We start from the raw sequence: 13,937 nt of genomic DNA, 5'->3' as shown, positions 1-13,937 counted from the left end.
ATTTTTTGTAGGAAACTTAAGCTTTAAACTAGTAATAGTATAATATATAATAGCTGATGCATTTCCCCTCCCTATTCATAAATATAACATAGTAACTAAAACAGCTGTTTAAGAAAATGTTTTACATTTGCTATGCAATATGCATTATGTTGTACATTATAGGGAACATACTTGGATTTTTGTCCTGGTCCATGCCTTGTTCATGGGCTTCCTGCCACTCCCAACAGGTTTCACAGTAGGCTCGTATCTGTTCCAAAAGATGAAGGACTCGGATTTCACGCCTGCCTCTCTTGTCATCAGGCTGTGAGTGAATGATGTTGTGGAGTGCTGCACTGGCCCTGGCCCGAGCCTCTTTACTGCCCCGGGAATTTCCCAACAACACAGAGTCTTTGTCATTGCCATGTAAAAGCTGGATGAGGAGAGGAAGACATCCAGACTGCCGCATGGATATACAGCTGTCTTGTGAGCTAGACATAGCTAGCAAAGTTCTCGACATATCATCCTTATCATGAGTACCCAGCATTGACAACAATGAATACACCATTTCCACCTGTGGGCCAAATGAGTTTAGAAACAAAATTATAACTTTTATATCCAAAGCCAGTACCCAGTGAAGTGATGAATGGGATATGTATTGTGACTCATTAAAAAGAGAAAACAAAAAGCTTTCTGGGATAAAATAATGAACACTGTCTCAAAATCCATACAGTGACTAGAGTGAATAGTAGTTGTGCTAGTGAGCATCTACCACACTTTATTGCTCTCTATAATGAATGACAATGAATGATCTCACAAAAACATACAGTGAAGAATGGTTTAATTACATTCTTTATACAACTGAAATTTTTATTTCACCTCCTGTTTCTATAACTATAATCAAAATACAGAAAATATTTTCAATGCTTATTATTTACCAAGTACTAATTTCTCAGTATTTACTAACCCATACAGACTATTATAATGTTATTAAAATTATATGCTCTCTTCCATACATATGTAAAAAAAAAAAAGACTTCACAGAGGACCTAGTGGGTGTTGTATTGTTATACGGAAAATTGAGAAATATTATGCATGTTCAAACTATTGTATTTACTGTCGAATGCAAAGTATTAATTCCCCAATAGAGGAAAAAAAAAGATATCATAAAAATAGGGACTACAAAACCAGGATTCTTAGTCAATTTTTAAAAAGCAACTGCTAATTACCCTCTGACACCAAATCCTAAGGATTTACTTAGCAACCCACAGAGGAGGGCTGGGTGGTGGCGCACCTGGTTGAGCACACATGATAGCATGCTGAAGGCCTAGGTTCAACGCCTTGTTCTCCACCTACTGGGGGAAAGCTTTGGGAGTGGTGAAGCAGTGTTGCAGGTGTCTCTCTGTCTTTATCCTCTCTATCACCCTCTTCCCTTTCAATTTCTGGCTGTCTCTATCCAATTATTTAAATAAAGATAATTAAAAAAAATAAAAAAGCAACAAGAAACAGTATTTAGTTATTCTGGACAGTAGGAAGTCTCTTTAAAGATAGAGGATATTACATAAAGAAATGTATCACCTTTATAAATTAGTGTTCCTTAACAAGGGGCTATTTTGCCCCCTGTACAGGACAATATCCTGGCAATATCTTGGAGATATTTTTGGTGGTCACAATGGCAGGAACTTGTAGGTAAAGATCAGGGATGCTGATCCTACAATGCAACAAAGATTACCTAGCTAAGAGTGTTGAGGCTGAGAAACTCTACACACATATTCTTAGATATGAATGCTTCAGGAAAGCAGTACAGACAGGCTCTATCACCAGTGCACACAACTTACAACCAGGCTGAACCTAACTTTTCTCAGTTGCAAAATGCAAGAATTTATATAATAGGGTTTTTCTGTGAAGACTAAAAGAAATAATAAATGTAGAACAGTATCTGACATTTAAAATTTAGTACAGTTTTATTATTTTTCATACAGAATTCCTTCAAAAGGAAATAGTGTTCTAGCTGCCAGTACAATAGAACTGTTGAATGCTAGGATATTTTCTATACAGACAAAAGTTTGCAATGATATTAGACAGGTGTGTAATTAAATCCATTATAATTACACAATAGGAACCCCTCCTTTTTTTTTTTTTTTGCTTTAGTTTCCTATTTAAACCAGAAGAAAGACTATTTCCCATGGCTTTTGAGAAGATTTCATAGTATATACTCAACTACTGGCAGTCAAGGACATAGTATTAAGTTGCTGACATACAGAGGTTCCAAGTAGTAGTGATTGTGAGCTAGAGTAAGTCTCATAATTAAATAATATCTTTGGTTATTCTATATTGTATTTCTTTAAAATATTTTAAATTATCTTTATTTATTGGACAGAGATGACCAGAAATTGAGAGGGAAGAGGGTGCTAGAGAGGGAGGGAGACAGAGACACCTGCAATACCGCTTCAACACCTGCAAAGCTTTCCCCCTGCAGGTGGGGACTGGGGATTCAAATCTAGTCCTTGTGCACTATAACATGTGTGCTCAACCAAGTGCACCACCGACTGGCCCCTTATATTGCATTTATTAAGTCACTATTTATCTAGAAATGCACTTCCTAAGAGACGTTATGTTATTAAAGTAAACAAAGAGTATGAAGAATATATGAAAACAGCTAATGAAATTACTTAAACTGAAAATATATTGTTTAACAATATTAGAATTTCATCTTTGTCAATATTAAAGCTTCTGCCTTTAAAATAATTACTTTTTCTTTTCTTTTTCTTTCCCTTTCCATTTGACACCTGTAGCACTGTTTCATTGCTCCTAAAGCTTTGCCCCTGCAGGTGAGGACCTGGAGCTTGAACATGTGTAATGTAAGCACTCTACTGAGTGGACTACCATGTGGCCAAAAAAGCTCATTCATCAACATTAGATAGTATCCAATCCACTTAAATATTTATTACTCATTATATCTAGATAATGCACAAAATAAATTAAAAAGCAGTCAGTCCCTGTCCTGTAAATAGAGAGTTTCACACAGATCACAGTAATTCAAAGGAGGTAGATAGACTGCAGGAGGAGGCAATGAAGTCCTGGGAATCAGAAAACACTGCATAAAGAAGTAAAGCTTGAGAAAAGTTCTGACAACCATTCTGCAGTGGGGTTGAGAGTAGAGGGCAAGGGAGTCGGGCTGTAGCGCAGAGGGTTAAGTGCACGTGGCGCAAAGCACAAGGACCGGTTAGGATCCCGGTTCAAGCTCCTGGCTCCCCACCTGCAGGGGAGTCGCCTCACAGGCGGTGAAGCAGATCTGCAGTTGTCTCTCTGTCTATCTTCTTCCCCTTCTCTCTCAATTTCTCTCTGTCTCTATCCAATAACAAATAAAAAAAAATTTAAAAAAAAAGTAGAGGGCAGTACTGCAGACAAAGCACAGAGAAAGAAAAATCACAGGCAAGTGTTTGAGAAGCAACAAGTGAGCTTGTAAGGAGTTTAGGATACTTGCAAAAATGGGGCCAGAAAGTGACAGTTGATAAAGAATAAAAAACTAGTTATTCGAGTACTTTTTAAAGTCCTTATTTCCATTTAGATTATGATTCTTTGTAAAAAAAAAAAAAAGTCATCAGATTGATGACTGGATCAGAATTCTTTTTTTTTCTTTTCTTTCTTTATTTATTTATTCCCTTTTGTTGCCCTTGTTGTTTTATTGTTGTAGTTATTATTATTGTTGTTGTCGTTGTTGGATAGGACAGAGAGAAATGGAGAGAGGAGGGGAAGACAAAGAGGAGGAGAGAAAGATAGACACCTGCAGACCTTCTTCACCGCCTGTGAAGCGACTCCCCTGCAGGTGGGGAGCTGGGGTTCGAACCAGGATCCTTATGCCAGTCCTTGTGCTTTGTGCCACCTGCGCTTAACCCACTGCGCTACAGCCCGACTCCCCTTTTTTTTTTTTATTTCAGAATTCTTATCTAATTGGATTTATAAGACGAATGAAGAATGTGTTAGCAAAGTACTTATTAGTGGCCAGGGTTAATAATCTTGTGCTACCTTGGTTCCCAGGTGACTAGTCAGTCTTCGAGGAGCGGAGTGTGTGCTGCTAGAACTCAAAACACTGGCAGTTTCGTGATCCATTCGCACAGCTGAACCCTAAAAATTAAGCACATTATAGACAGCATAATTTAGATTACAGACAAATATAGCAAGTTTCAGAGTAAGGTACTCCCCACAATAAATATTTTTAGGGCAAACAATTAAATGTACCATTATAAGTATAAAAGGAGCCAGTAGACATACATGATACCATGCATGAGGACCTGGGTTCAGGCCTCTAGTCCCCACTTGCAGGGGCTGGAGTAGGTGTGGGGAGAGCTTTACAAGTGGTGGATCAGTGCTGCAGGTCTCTCTTCCTCACTCCCTCTTAATTTCTGTCTCTATTAGAAAAAAAAAGAGAAAGAAAAGAAAAAGAAAATGGCAACCAGGAGTAGTGGATTCATCCTGTAGGCACCAAGCCCCAGCAATAATCATAGTATTAAATTAAAAAAAAAAAAGGGTGACCATCTACATAAGTGCTCAAAATGTGAGTGTGTGTATATATGTAGATCTGTATACATATATACACAAACATATTATCAGTAAACTTATTTAGGAGAATTTAATGAAAAACTAAAATGAACTCTGTTGCATAAGAGTGTGGAAGTAACTAAACACTGAAGAAATTCTATGAGTAATTTTTTTTTTCAAGGAAAAAGAAATGAAACCATATTTAAGCAAATATAGGGTAACTGGCAGATAGCTCCAGTGATTAATGAAATACTCCAAATTACCACAAAACTAATTGCACTTAGTATAGTTCAAGTGCTCCAGGAGCTCACAGTACAGAGAGAACTGCCTAAAAATTCTATTGGAGAAAGACATGAAAAAACAAAACTGGAGAGTGTTTTGTAGAAAAATATGGGGAGTGGGGGAGTGCGGTAGTACATCTGGTTAAGCACTCACATTACTATGCTTAAGGATCTGGATTTGAGCACCCCCCTCCACCTAAGTGGGGAAACAGGTACTGCAGGTATCTTTCCTCCTCTCCATCATCCCTCCCCTTTCAACTTCTCTCTGACTTATCAAAGAAAAAAAAAATAAATAAAAAAGGAAAAAAAATGGATGTTGGGACAGTGGTGGATTCATAGTGCTGGCACTGAACCCCAGCAATGACCCAGGAGGCCAAAAAGAAAAGAAAAATATGTGGGTAGAACACAAGGTGTATGACAGGAGATAAATACTAGGCTGAATTATTAAGGCTCTCATATGTCTTCCCAAAGACACTGCTTTCAAAATATCAATGTTGCAGAGCTACCAGGCTTTAGAACAGCATAGTCAGACTTATGGCTTTTTTTTTTTCCCCCACCAGGGTTATCACTCGGGCTCAGTGCCAGCACTACAAATCCATCACTTCTAGTGGCCACCCCCCCTTTTTTTTTTTTTCTATTTTATTTGATAGGACATAGAAAAACTGAGAGTGGGCAGAAAGACAGAGGGTGAGAAAGAGAGACATCTGCAGACCTGGCATCCCTGTTCATGAAGTGTTGTCTCCCCTTCAGATGGGGAGCAGGGGCTTGAACCCAGGTCTGTGTGCATGGTGATGTGTATGCTCAACTGGGTGCACCACCCCCACCCCCATAATTATGTCTTAAAAGAAAATACAAGACAGGATGGTAGAATACGGAGATCACAGGTGGGAAATAAGGAAGGAGGTATTTTTAGTAGTTGATTTGTTTTGAAGGAACACCATAAGGAAGTTCAAACAGGAAAGTGGGATTTTGTATATTTAGGGTTAAAATTAATTGGTTAATAGACTGGTATTCAAGGACAATTTATAGGTACTGATCTTGGATAAATATAAATGTGCAAAACCTTGAGCTCTGCTGGCCGGGCAGTGGCATCTTGGCTGTGTACCCATATATTAGCATGTATCAGTGCCTGGGTTCAAGCTCCCAGTCCCCACATGCATGCTTCAGGAGCAGTGAACTAGTGCTGCAGGTGTTTCTCTTTTATAAAAAATATTTTTTTCAAAAGCTCTAACCCTATGTTTTTAGAGAGCAAAAAAGGGAAATGGGGGGTATAACAACAAAGCATCACCCTGTCATCCATGAATTCCCCTGCTACTGCCCATGGTGCTTCCATGTGATGCCAAGAATCAAACTTAGCCCTCAAGCCTGATAAAGCATAAAATGTCCTTTTTGTTGTCACTGGGGCTTCACTGCTCTAGGCCAGAAGGAAAGAAGAGAAGAAAGATAACAATGCATAAGGATACACTGCACCAAAGTAAAAAAGGCTTTGGGGTGGGTGTCTGGGGAGGGTTCAGGTCCTGGAAGACGATGGCAGAGGACCTAGTGTATTAACTGTCAACTGCAAAACATTAATCCCCCAGTAAAGAAATTTTTTTTAAAAATCCACCAGGATACCAACAATGTAGTTCTCACTAGTGCTGTCCATACTACTGCTAAACTGTGCTGGAGATTAAACTCAGGACTTCATGTGTAATATGGCAGATGCTCTGCCTACTGAGTCATCTCCCAGTCTTCCTGTTATGGTTTTACTGGCTTATATTCCCTATATTTATAGTTTTTTCTTTTTTTTTTTTTGCCTCCAGGGTTATTGTTGGGGCTTAGTGGCTGCACTATGAATCCACTGCTCCTGGTTGTCATTTTATTTCTTCTATTTTATTGGATAGGACAGAGAAATTGAGAGGGAAGAAGGAGACAGAGAGGGAGAAAGCCAGACAGACACCTGCAGACTTGCTTCACTGCTTGTGAAGCAACCCTTCTGCAGGTGAGGATCCAGGGGCTCAAATAAGGATCCTTGCACTTCATACTATGTACACTACTGCCTGGCTCTGTTTATAGTTCTTATCCCCTAATGATCATAAAAATTCTACCCATCACCAAAATCATTATCATCTTCAGCATCATCATCATCATTTTTTTTTTTTTTTTTTAACCAGAACACTGCTCTTCTCTCTGGCTTATCTTGGTGCCAGAGATTGAGCCTTGGATCTCTAGAGCCTCAGGTTGCTTTACTATATCAATGGTGCTACCTCCTTCTTCCTCTTCTAATTTTTAAAATATTTTAATAGTTCTTCATTTTTGAGTCAGTCTAATCTATCTAGAATTCTGATTTTAAAAAAGATAATTTTCTTTTTTTATTTTTTAGGCGGGGGTAGGTAGTGGGGATGGAACCATGAGCTTCATACATGCAAAGCAGGCATTCCACTACTAGTCTCTAATTATTATTTTCAAGTAGACAGCAAGCTTACTGGGTAGAAAGGCTTTAAAGTACATAGTAATTAGAGCATGACCCAAAGCACTCATAGCAGATCTAATCTAAGCAAATAATATTCATTTTTACTACATAAAGTTCCTTAAGTATACCAAGTAAGAACCCAAATGAACTATTTAAATAGAACAGCTTCTGTCCTAATTACTACAGTTTCCCCAACATGTTAATAAGTAATAATTAAAATGAAGCAACATTTTCTTTTAAACTCAGTAAAACTTAATTTACATACTTAAGTGTGAAACATGTTAAAGCTTTCAATTTTAATAGACTATCATGAGTATGGTCTTGTTTTTTTCTTTCTTTCTTTCTTTTTTTTTTAAATATCATTCAAAGCAACCAATATATAGTAATGGTTTATACCAACAGTAAAAAAAAAATCTTTTAACTAATTTCATCAAATTCTATTAAAATTCTTCATTTACAACATAAAAATACTGTGGAGAATATAAAATACTCCACTGAAATATTCTGTCACAATTAAGATACATTCTAATAAAAATAACAGAAAATTAATGGAAGGTTAACAAGATAATATTTCTACATTAAAAAAAAATCAAGTTGATGCCCACAGTTTTGTTAAGAGTGATGTGATGGCAAACATGGTGAGGTAAGGTCTCTTTGCTGAGCATTAGAATAATTTCTTTCAATGATAAGATCTGGATTCCTAGATTTATGTGATCTTTATGTGTAATAGAAAAAAACCTTATTTTTAATTTTAAAAACATAAAATGTCTTTGCCATTTGCATTCTCTGACTGCATCAGAGAAAGAGCAAACCAACTAAATGCAAGCAGTAATAACTAGGTCAAATCACATGTAAAACTAAAAGGTAGCTTAGTATTTATTCTTCAAAAAAACTCTACTTATATAATTTCAGAGTGAAAAAGAATCACAACTTTGAACTACAATACTTATACTTAAGGATTTTGAAATCATTATTACTAGAGAAGATGAAGAAAAGAAAAATGATAGCATTTGGTACCAGATTCTTTTGGAGAGAGTCATTTACTAAAAGGAAAAAAGGTAAGATTTACAGATTATTCAGAGAATGAGTCATACTTTGCTTTAGCCAATAATTAAAATAATAGTAAAATAACGTATTTACCTGACCACTACCAGATGTTGCCATGCTGATTTCTGCCACTCCTTGACCTTCATTCTGCCGCTCAGCATCATGTGAGCTGGCTTCATGCTTGCTCTGAGATGACCTCTGTTAATACAGAGTTAACACGATCACATACAAATAATAGTGCACGCTTTCTCAGCCCACAGGATTTTCTCTTTCTTGTTTTTTAACATGGAATACAACATTATACAGGTTACATATACTTCGCCATCTCTAGCATGGTTGGCAGTCGACTGTTTCAGTAAGAGGAAAGTGAAGTGCGTCCCTTGAGCATTAGGGCAGCACGAGACAAAGGATTTTCTGAGGCTCACAGAAACATCATCCTCCACCAGCTGTGCTCACATCAGTATCAGGAATATAACCCAACTAGAATAAATGCCTTTTTTTTTTTTTCAAGGTCACATGGTGCTATTTAACAGACTGTAAGTATAACAGTTAAATAACAGTTAAATTATTACCAAAATCAAATTCTATTTCATATATTTATACACAGAATATATATGCATTTTCTGCTAAAAAAAGTCAGATGAAACCAACAGATAAGTTCTTAGATTCTGGCATGAAAAGAACCACCATCTGTTACATGAAATGGAAGTGGGAGATTATATCCAGTAAAAGCAGTCATTTTAAGATAGATTTCATTTAGTATAAAGCAGTCATTGTTTAAAAAAAAAGCAAAACCAGTGCAGAATAAAACATATTTTTTCCATGATCATTTATAGAAGTAATCACAACTGTGCTTACATTGTAAAAACAATACTCTAAAATAAAAATTGACGCTTAATTTTTTACTTAATAGTAAATATATTTACAGAATGACTTCCACACACAAAACTTTCCCACACCATTTAAAATGTGATTTTACTGAGGCCCTAAAGGCTCCAGGTTCACACCCCAGCGCTATCATCTGCAAAGAATAAACAATGCTCTGGTCTCACTTCCTCTCTCTCCAACATACATTGATTCAAAAATTAATTTACATGTAATATTTCCATCAACAAATTAATATATGTAGACAAAGTGCCCAGTAATAATTCAGAAATAAGAAATAGTACCATCTAAAAAGCATACTATCAAATTCAAAAAAAGAAAAGACATATATGTCCAATTAAAAGACAAAATGAGCTGAAGACCAATAAAATCATAAACATTTGGGCTGGGGAGATAACATAATGGTTATATCAAGACTTTCATGCCTGAGGAACAAAAGGTCTCAGGTTCAAACCCTAGTACTACCATAAACCAGAGCTTGTAAATTAAAAAGAAAAGAAACAAGAAAGTTAAACTTCCTTCAATGCAATGGGGAGCTGGGTTTGAACCTCAGTCATGCTGTTAATTGATTTTTAAAAAATTATTAGTGAGAGAATAAAAGAAAGTGAGAAGGGAGGGAGGGTAACTCAGAGCAATACTCTGGCATATGTGATGCCAAGGGTCAAATTTGGGATCTCATGCTTACAAGTCAGGTGCTCTACCCTTTAAACAACCTCCCAGGCTATAAATGTTAACTGACTTTTAAAGTGAAAATCTAAATGGTCACAGTTTAATATAAGTAGGAAAGGAAAAAAAAAAAAGAAAAGCAATTTGGAGGCTAAGATGTTGATGTTAACTGAGATTATAGCACTTTTTATCACAGAAGAAATTATGTAGATAAACGAAATGGAAACATAGGTAGATCTAAAAAACCTGGTGATAGACTAGATATGGTAAGCAGAGGAAGAAATCTGGTATTAAGAATTACTTCTTTGTTGCTTAGCATATCTGAGGAATTAGAGTCAGTCACAGAGATAGGGAGTAAAAAATGGAGGAAGGAGCTTTTTGAGCAGGTGGACTAATGATGAAGAGATAGGGAGTAAAAAATGGAGGAAGGAGCTTTTTGAGCAGGTGGACTAATGATGAAAGGTAGTGGGGATTATGGCTTAGGAGGAAAGGTTTATTTTTTAAATTTATTATTTTTTAAATTGTACAGGACAGAGAGAAATTGAGAGGAGAGGGGAAGATAGAAGAGACACCTGCAGACCTGCTTCACCACTTGTGAAGCGACCTCCACGCGCACACCCCACCCCACCTGAAGGTGGGAAGCTGGCAGCTGGAACCAGGATCCTTGCACTTTGTGTGCTTAACCTGGTGTGCCACAGCCCGGCCTCTATAGGAAAGGGTTTCGAATATATTGGGCTTAAGATATCTTCAAAACATTTTAGTGAGGAGAGATAAACATACAAATTTAGGAATATGGAATTCAGGACTAGAAAGACAAATTTGAGAAGTCTTAAATACTAATGAGATGGCCTTTTAAAAACATTTTTATTTACTTTAATGAGAGAGACAAAGAGAGATAGGAGCACTACTCAGTTCTGGCTTATGGTGGTACTAGGAATTGAACCTGGGAAGTCAGGAATGAGATGGACTTAGAGACAAAAGAGAAAAGAGAAATCTGACTTTAGGAAATGAATGGGGGCCAGGCAGTGTTGTGCCTGGTTAAGTGCACATATTACCAACCGTAAGGACCTGGTTCAAGCCCCTGGTTGCACCTGCAATGGGGTCCCCTTCTCAAGTAGTGAGACAGGTCTACAGGCGTCTTATCTTTCTCTCTCTATCTCCTCTGTCCTATTAAATTAGAAAAAAAAAAAAAGGAAAATATAGCCACCAAGAGCAGTGGATTTCATAGTGCTGGGATTGAGCCCCAATAACAACCCTGGTGGCAAAAGAAAAGGAAAGGGGGGTCAGGCGGTGGCGCAGTGGGTTAAGCGCACGTGGCGCAAAGTGCAGGGACCGCGTAAGGATCCCGGTTAGAGCCTCTGGCTCCCCACCTGCAGGGGAGTCACTTCACAGGCGGTGAAGCAGGTCTGCAGGTGTCTTTCTCTCCCCCTCTCTGTCTTCCCCCCCTCTCTCCATTTCTCTCTGTCCTATCCAACAACAAAGCAACGTCAACAATGGCAATAATAACCGCAACGTGGCTGCAACAACTAGGGCAACAAAAAGGGGGAAAAATGGCCTCCAGGAGCGGTGGATTCATGGTGCAGGCACTGAGCCCAGCAATAACCCTGGAGGGGAAAAAAAAAAAAAAAGAAAGAATGTAATTATTGTCCACTTGAAAGAATGAGTCTAATAAAGGCTAAAGAGGTAATCAATTAATCTTGTCCATAAAATAAAATTTCTATATTCCTGGGGGTTGGGCAGTAGCGCAGTGGGTTAAGCACATGTAGCCCAAAGTACAAGGACCGGCTTAAGGATCCCAGTTGGAGCCCCTGGCTCCCCACCTGCAGGGGAGTAGCTTCACAGGTGGTGAAACAGGTCTGCAGGTGTCTAACTCCCCCCCCCCATCTTCCCCTCTCTTTCAATTTCTCTCTGTCCTATCCAACAACGAGCGACATCAACAATAATAACAACCACAACAAGGCTACAACAACAAGGGCAACAAAAGGGGAAAAAATGGCCTCCAGGAGCAGTGGATTCGTGGTGTAGGCACTGAGCCCCAGCAATAACCCTGGAGGAAAAAAAAAATTTCTATATTCCAACTCAGTGGAGATTCCTGCTAGTAAACACACTGACTTGTTTAGACAAAGGTTAAGAGAACATAGAAGATATTTTGTTCACCCCACACCTTTTCTAGATTTTGCTTTCTCCTCACTTGGCTGTTGATGATCTGTATTCTTCCCCATTCCTTCCCTCCATAGTTATTGATGGGGCTCTGTGCCAGCACAACAAATTTACTGCTCCAGAGGCTACCCCTCCCCCCTTTAATAGACAGGACAGAGAAAAATGGAGGGGGAAAGGGACATAAAGAGGGAGTGTGAAAGACACCTGCAGACATGCTTCACTGCTTGTGAAGCTTCCCACTGCAGGTGGGGAGTGGGGACTTGAACCTGGATCCTTGCACAGGTTCTTGCATTTCGTACTATGTGCACTTAACCAGGTGTGCCATTGCCCAGTCCCCTTGATGTGTATCCTTATCCTTTATAATAACACTGTAACTGAAAACAGAGTAATTTAGTTATTAGTCATTCTAATGAATTGTCTGAATTGAATTGTACTGGAGAGTACCCACTTGGGGTAGAACTTATTGCATGTGAAATACAGTGCAGATGGTTTGGGTGTGCCCAAAATATGTAGCTAGTGCCTAAAGTAAAGGCAGACTTAAGAAATTTTTCGCCTTAAATGTGGGGATGTACAGCTATCTCTGGATAGTGTCAGAACTGAATTGACACTGGCTGTAAGAGGATTGGTGTTGGTACATGACCAAAAATAACTTTAAAGTTTTAAGAAATTGCTACCTTATTTCACAGCTTCTAGTATGTTGCCGTTCATTTGACTAGAAACATTTGTATTCCTTTTTCTTTCTGTGAACTTTGTTTTCCTTTCCTTCACTAAAGGGTTTTAGGATTTTCTTTTTGCACCAAGTAGTTTATAAAATTTCATTATGATATGCCTAGTGTGAGGTTATTTTCACCTGTCATGTTGGATAATGACAAGAATATTTTATCTAAACAACTATAACCCTCAGTCCTGGTGAATTTTATTTTTTAAAATTTATTTCCCCTTTTGTTGCCCTTTTTTTGTTGTTGTTACTGATGTCGTCATTGTTAGATAGGACAGAGAGAAATGGAGAGAGGAGGGGGAGACAGAGGGGGAGAGAAAGGTAAGACACCTGCAGACCTGCTTCACCGCCTGTGAAGTGACTCCCCTGTAGGTGGGGAGCCGGGGGCTGAATGGGTATCCTTACACCAGTCCTTGCGCTTTGCACCATGTGTGCTTAACCCGCTGCACTACTGCCCAACTCCCAAGGAATTTTATTTCTATGATTTCCTTCCTCTAGCTCTCCATTCTATTTTTTATTTGGATATTAGCCTTCATAGAATAATTTTTCTTTTTAATCAAAGCACTGCTTAGCTCTAGTTTATGTTGGTGCATGGGAATTTAACCTGGAGCTTAGGAACCTTAGGCATAAGAGTCTTTTTGCATAACCACTATGCTATCTTCCTTGACCATAGAATGATTCATCTTTTCTATTTTTCACATTTTGTTAAATTTTGTTAAGAATTTATCTCCTCACGCTTCTACTAAGTCTTTCATTTTTGCTTCAACAAATTAATCTATCAATATATAAGAGCACTGTTCAGCTGATTTATGGTAGTACCAGGGATTGAACTTGGGAGTCTCAGGCATGAAGGTCTTCTTGCAAAATCACTATGGTATCTCCCTGATCCAGAGCTTTGCCATTTGTGTGACCCAGGTTTAAGCCCAGCCCCCATCAGATAGAAAGAAGCTTCATTTGAAGGAAGCTTTGGTGCTGTGGTCTCTTCCATTTTCTCTTTAAAAGCAAAACCAACCCCCTAACCCCCACATACACACACACACAAACTAGAGCACTGTTCAGCTCTGGTTTATGGTGGTGCTGGGGACAGAATCTGGGACCTCTGCTGCCTCAGGCATGATACTGAGTTATGGGGAGAGTCATGACACATTTTGCATAGAAAAACACAGAAACATATGTCATGACTTTTCCAGCAGCCCAATTATTTTTGCAC

General features: G+C 38.3%; 1 protein-coding gene across 16 annotated transcripts in view; it reads right to left on the bottom strand.

Annotated features, from left to right (window-relative positions):
• Positions 1–13,937, bottom strand: part of APC (APC regulator of WNT signaling pathway) — a 125,647-nt gene that overhangs the window by 32,329 nt on the left and 79,381 nt on the right. For 11 of the 16 annotated variants that reach the window (XM_060201271.1, XM_060201277.1, XM_060201272.1 and 8 more), the window contains 3 exons: positions 8,392–8,496; positions 4,006–4,104; positions 172–550 (listed from right to left, as the gene is read on the bottom strand). In XM_060201271.1, the coding sequence (XP_060057254.1) occupies positions 172–550; positions 4,006–4,104; positions 8,392–8,496 (583 nt within the window). The remainder of the gene's footprint in view (positions 1–171; positions 551–4,005; positions 4,105–8,391; positions 8,497–13,937) is intronic. The other 5 variants (XM_060201283.1, XM_060201281.1, XM_060201282.1 and 2 more) reach the window with 1 other exon arrangement.

This window comes from Erinaceus europaeus, chromosome 11 (genome assembly GCF_950295315.1).
Source record: "Erinaceus europaeus chromosome 11, mEriEur2.1, whole genome shotgun sequence".
In the NCBI taxonomy this organism is placed as follows: domain Eukaryota; kingdom Metazoa; phylum Chordata; class Mammalia; order Eulipotyphla; family Erinaceidae; genus Erinaceus; species Erinaceus europaeus.
This window is presented reverse-complemented; position numbering and strand designations above follow the sequence as displayed.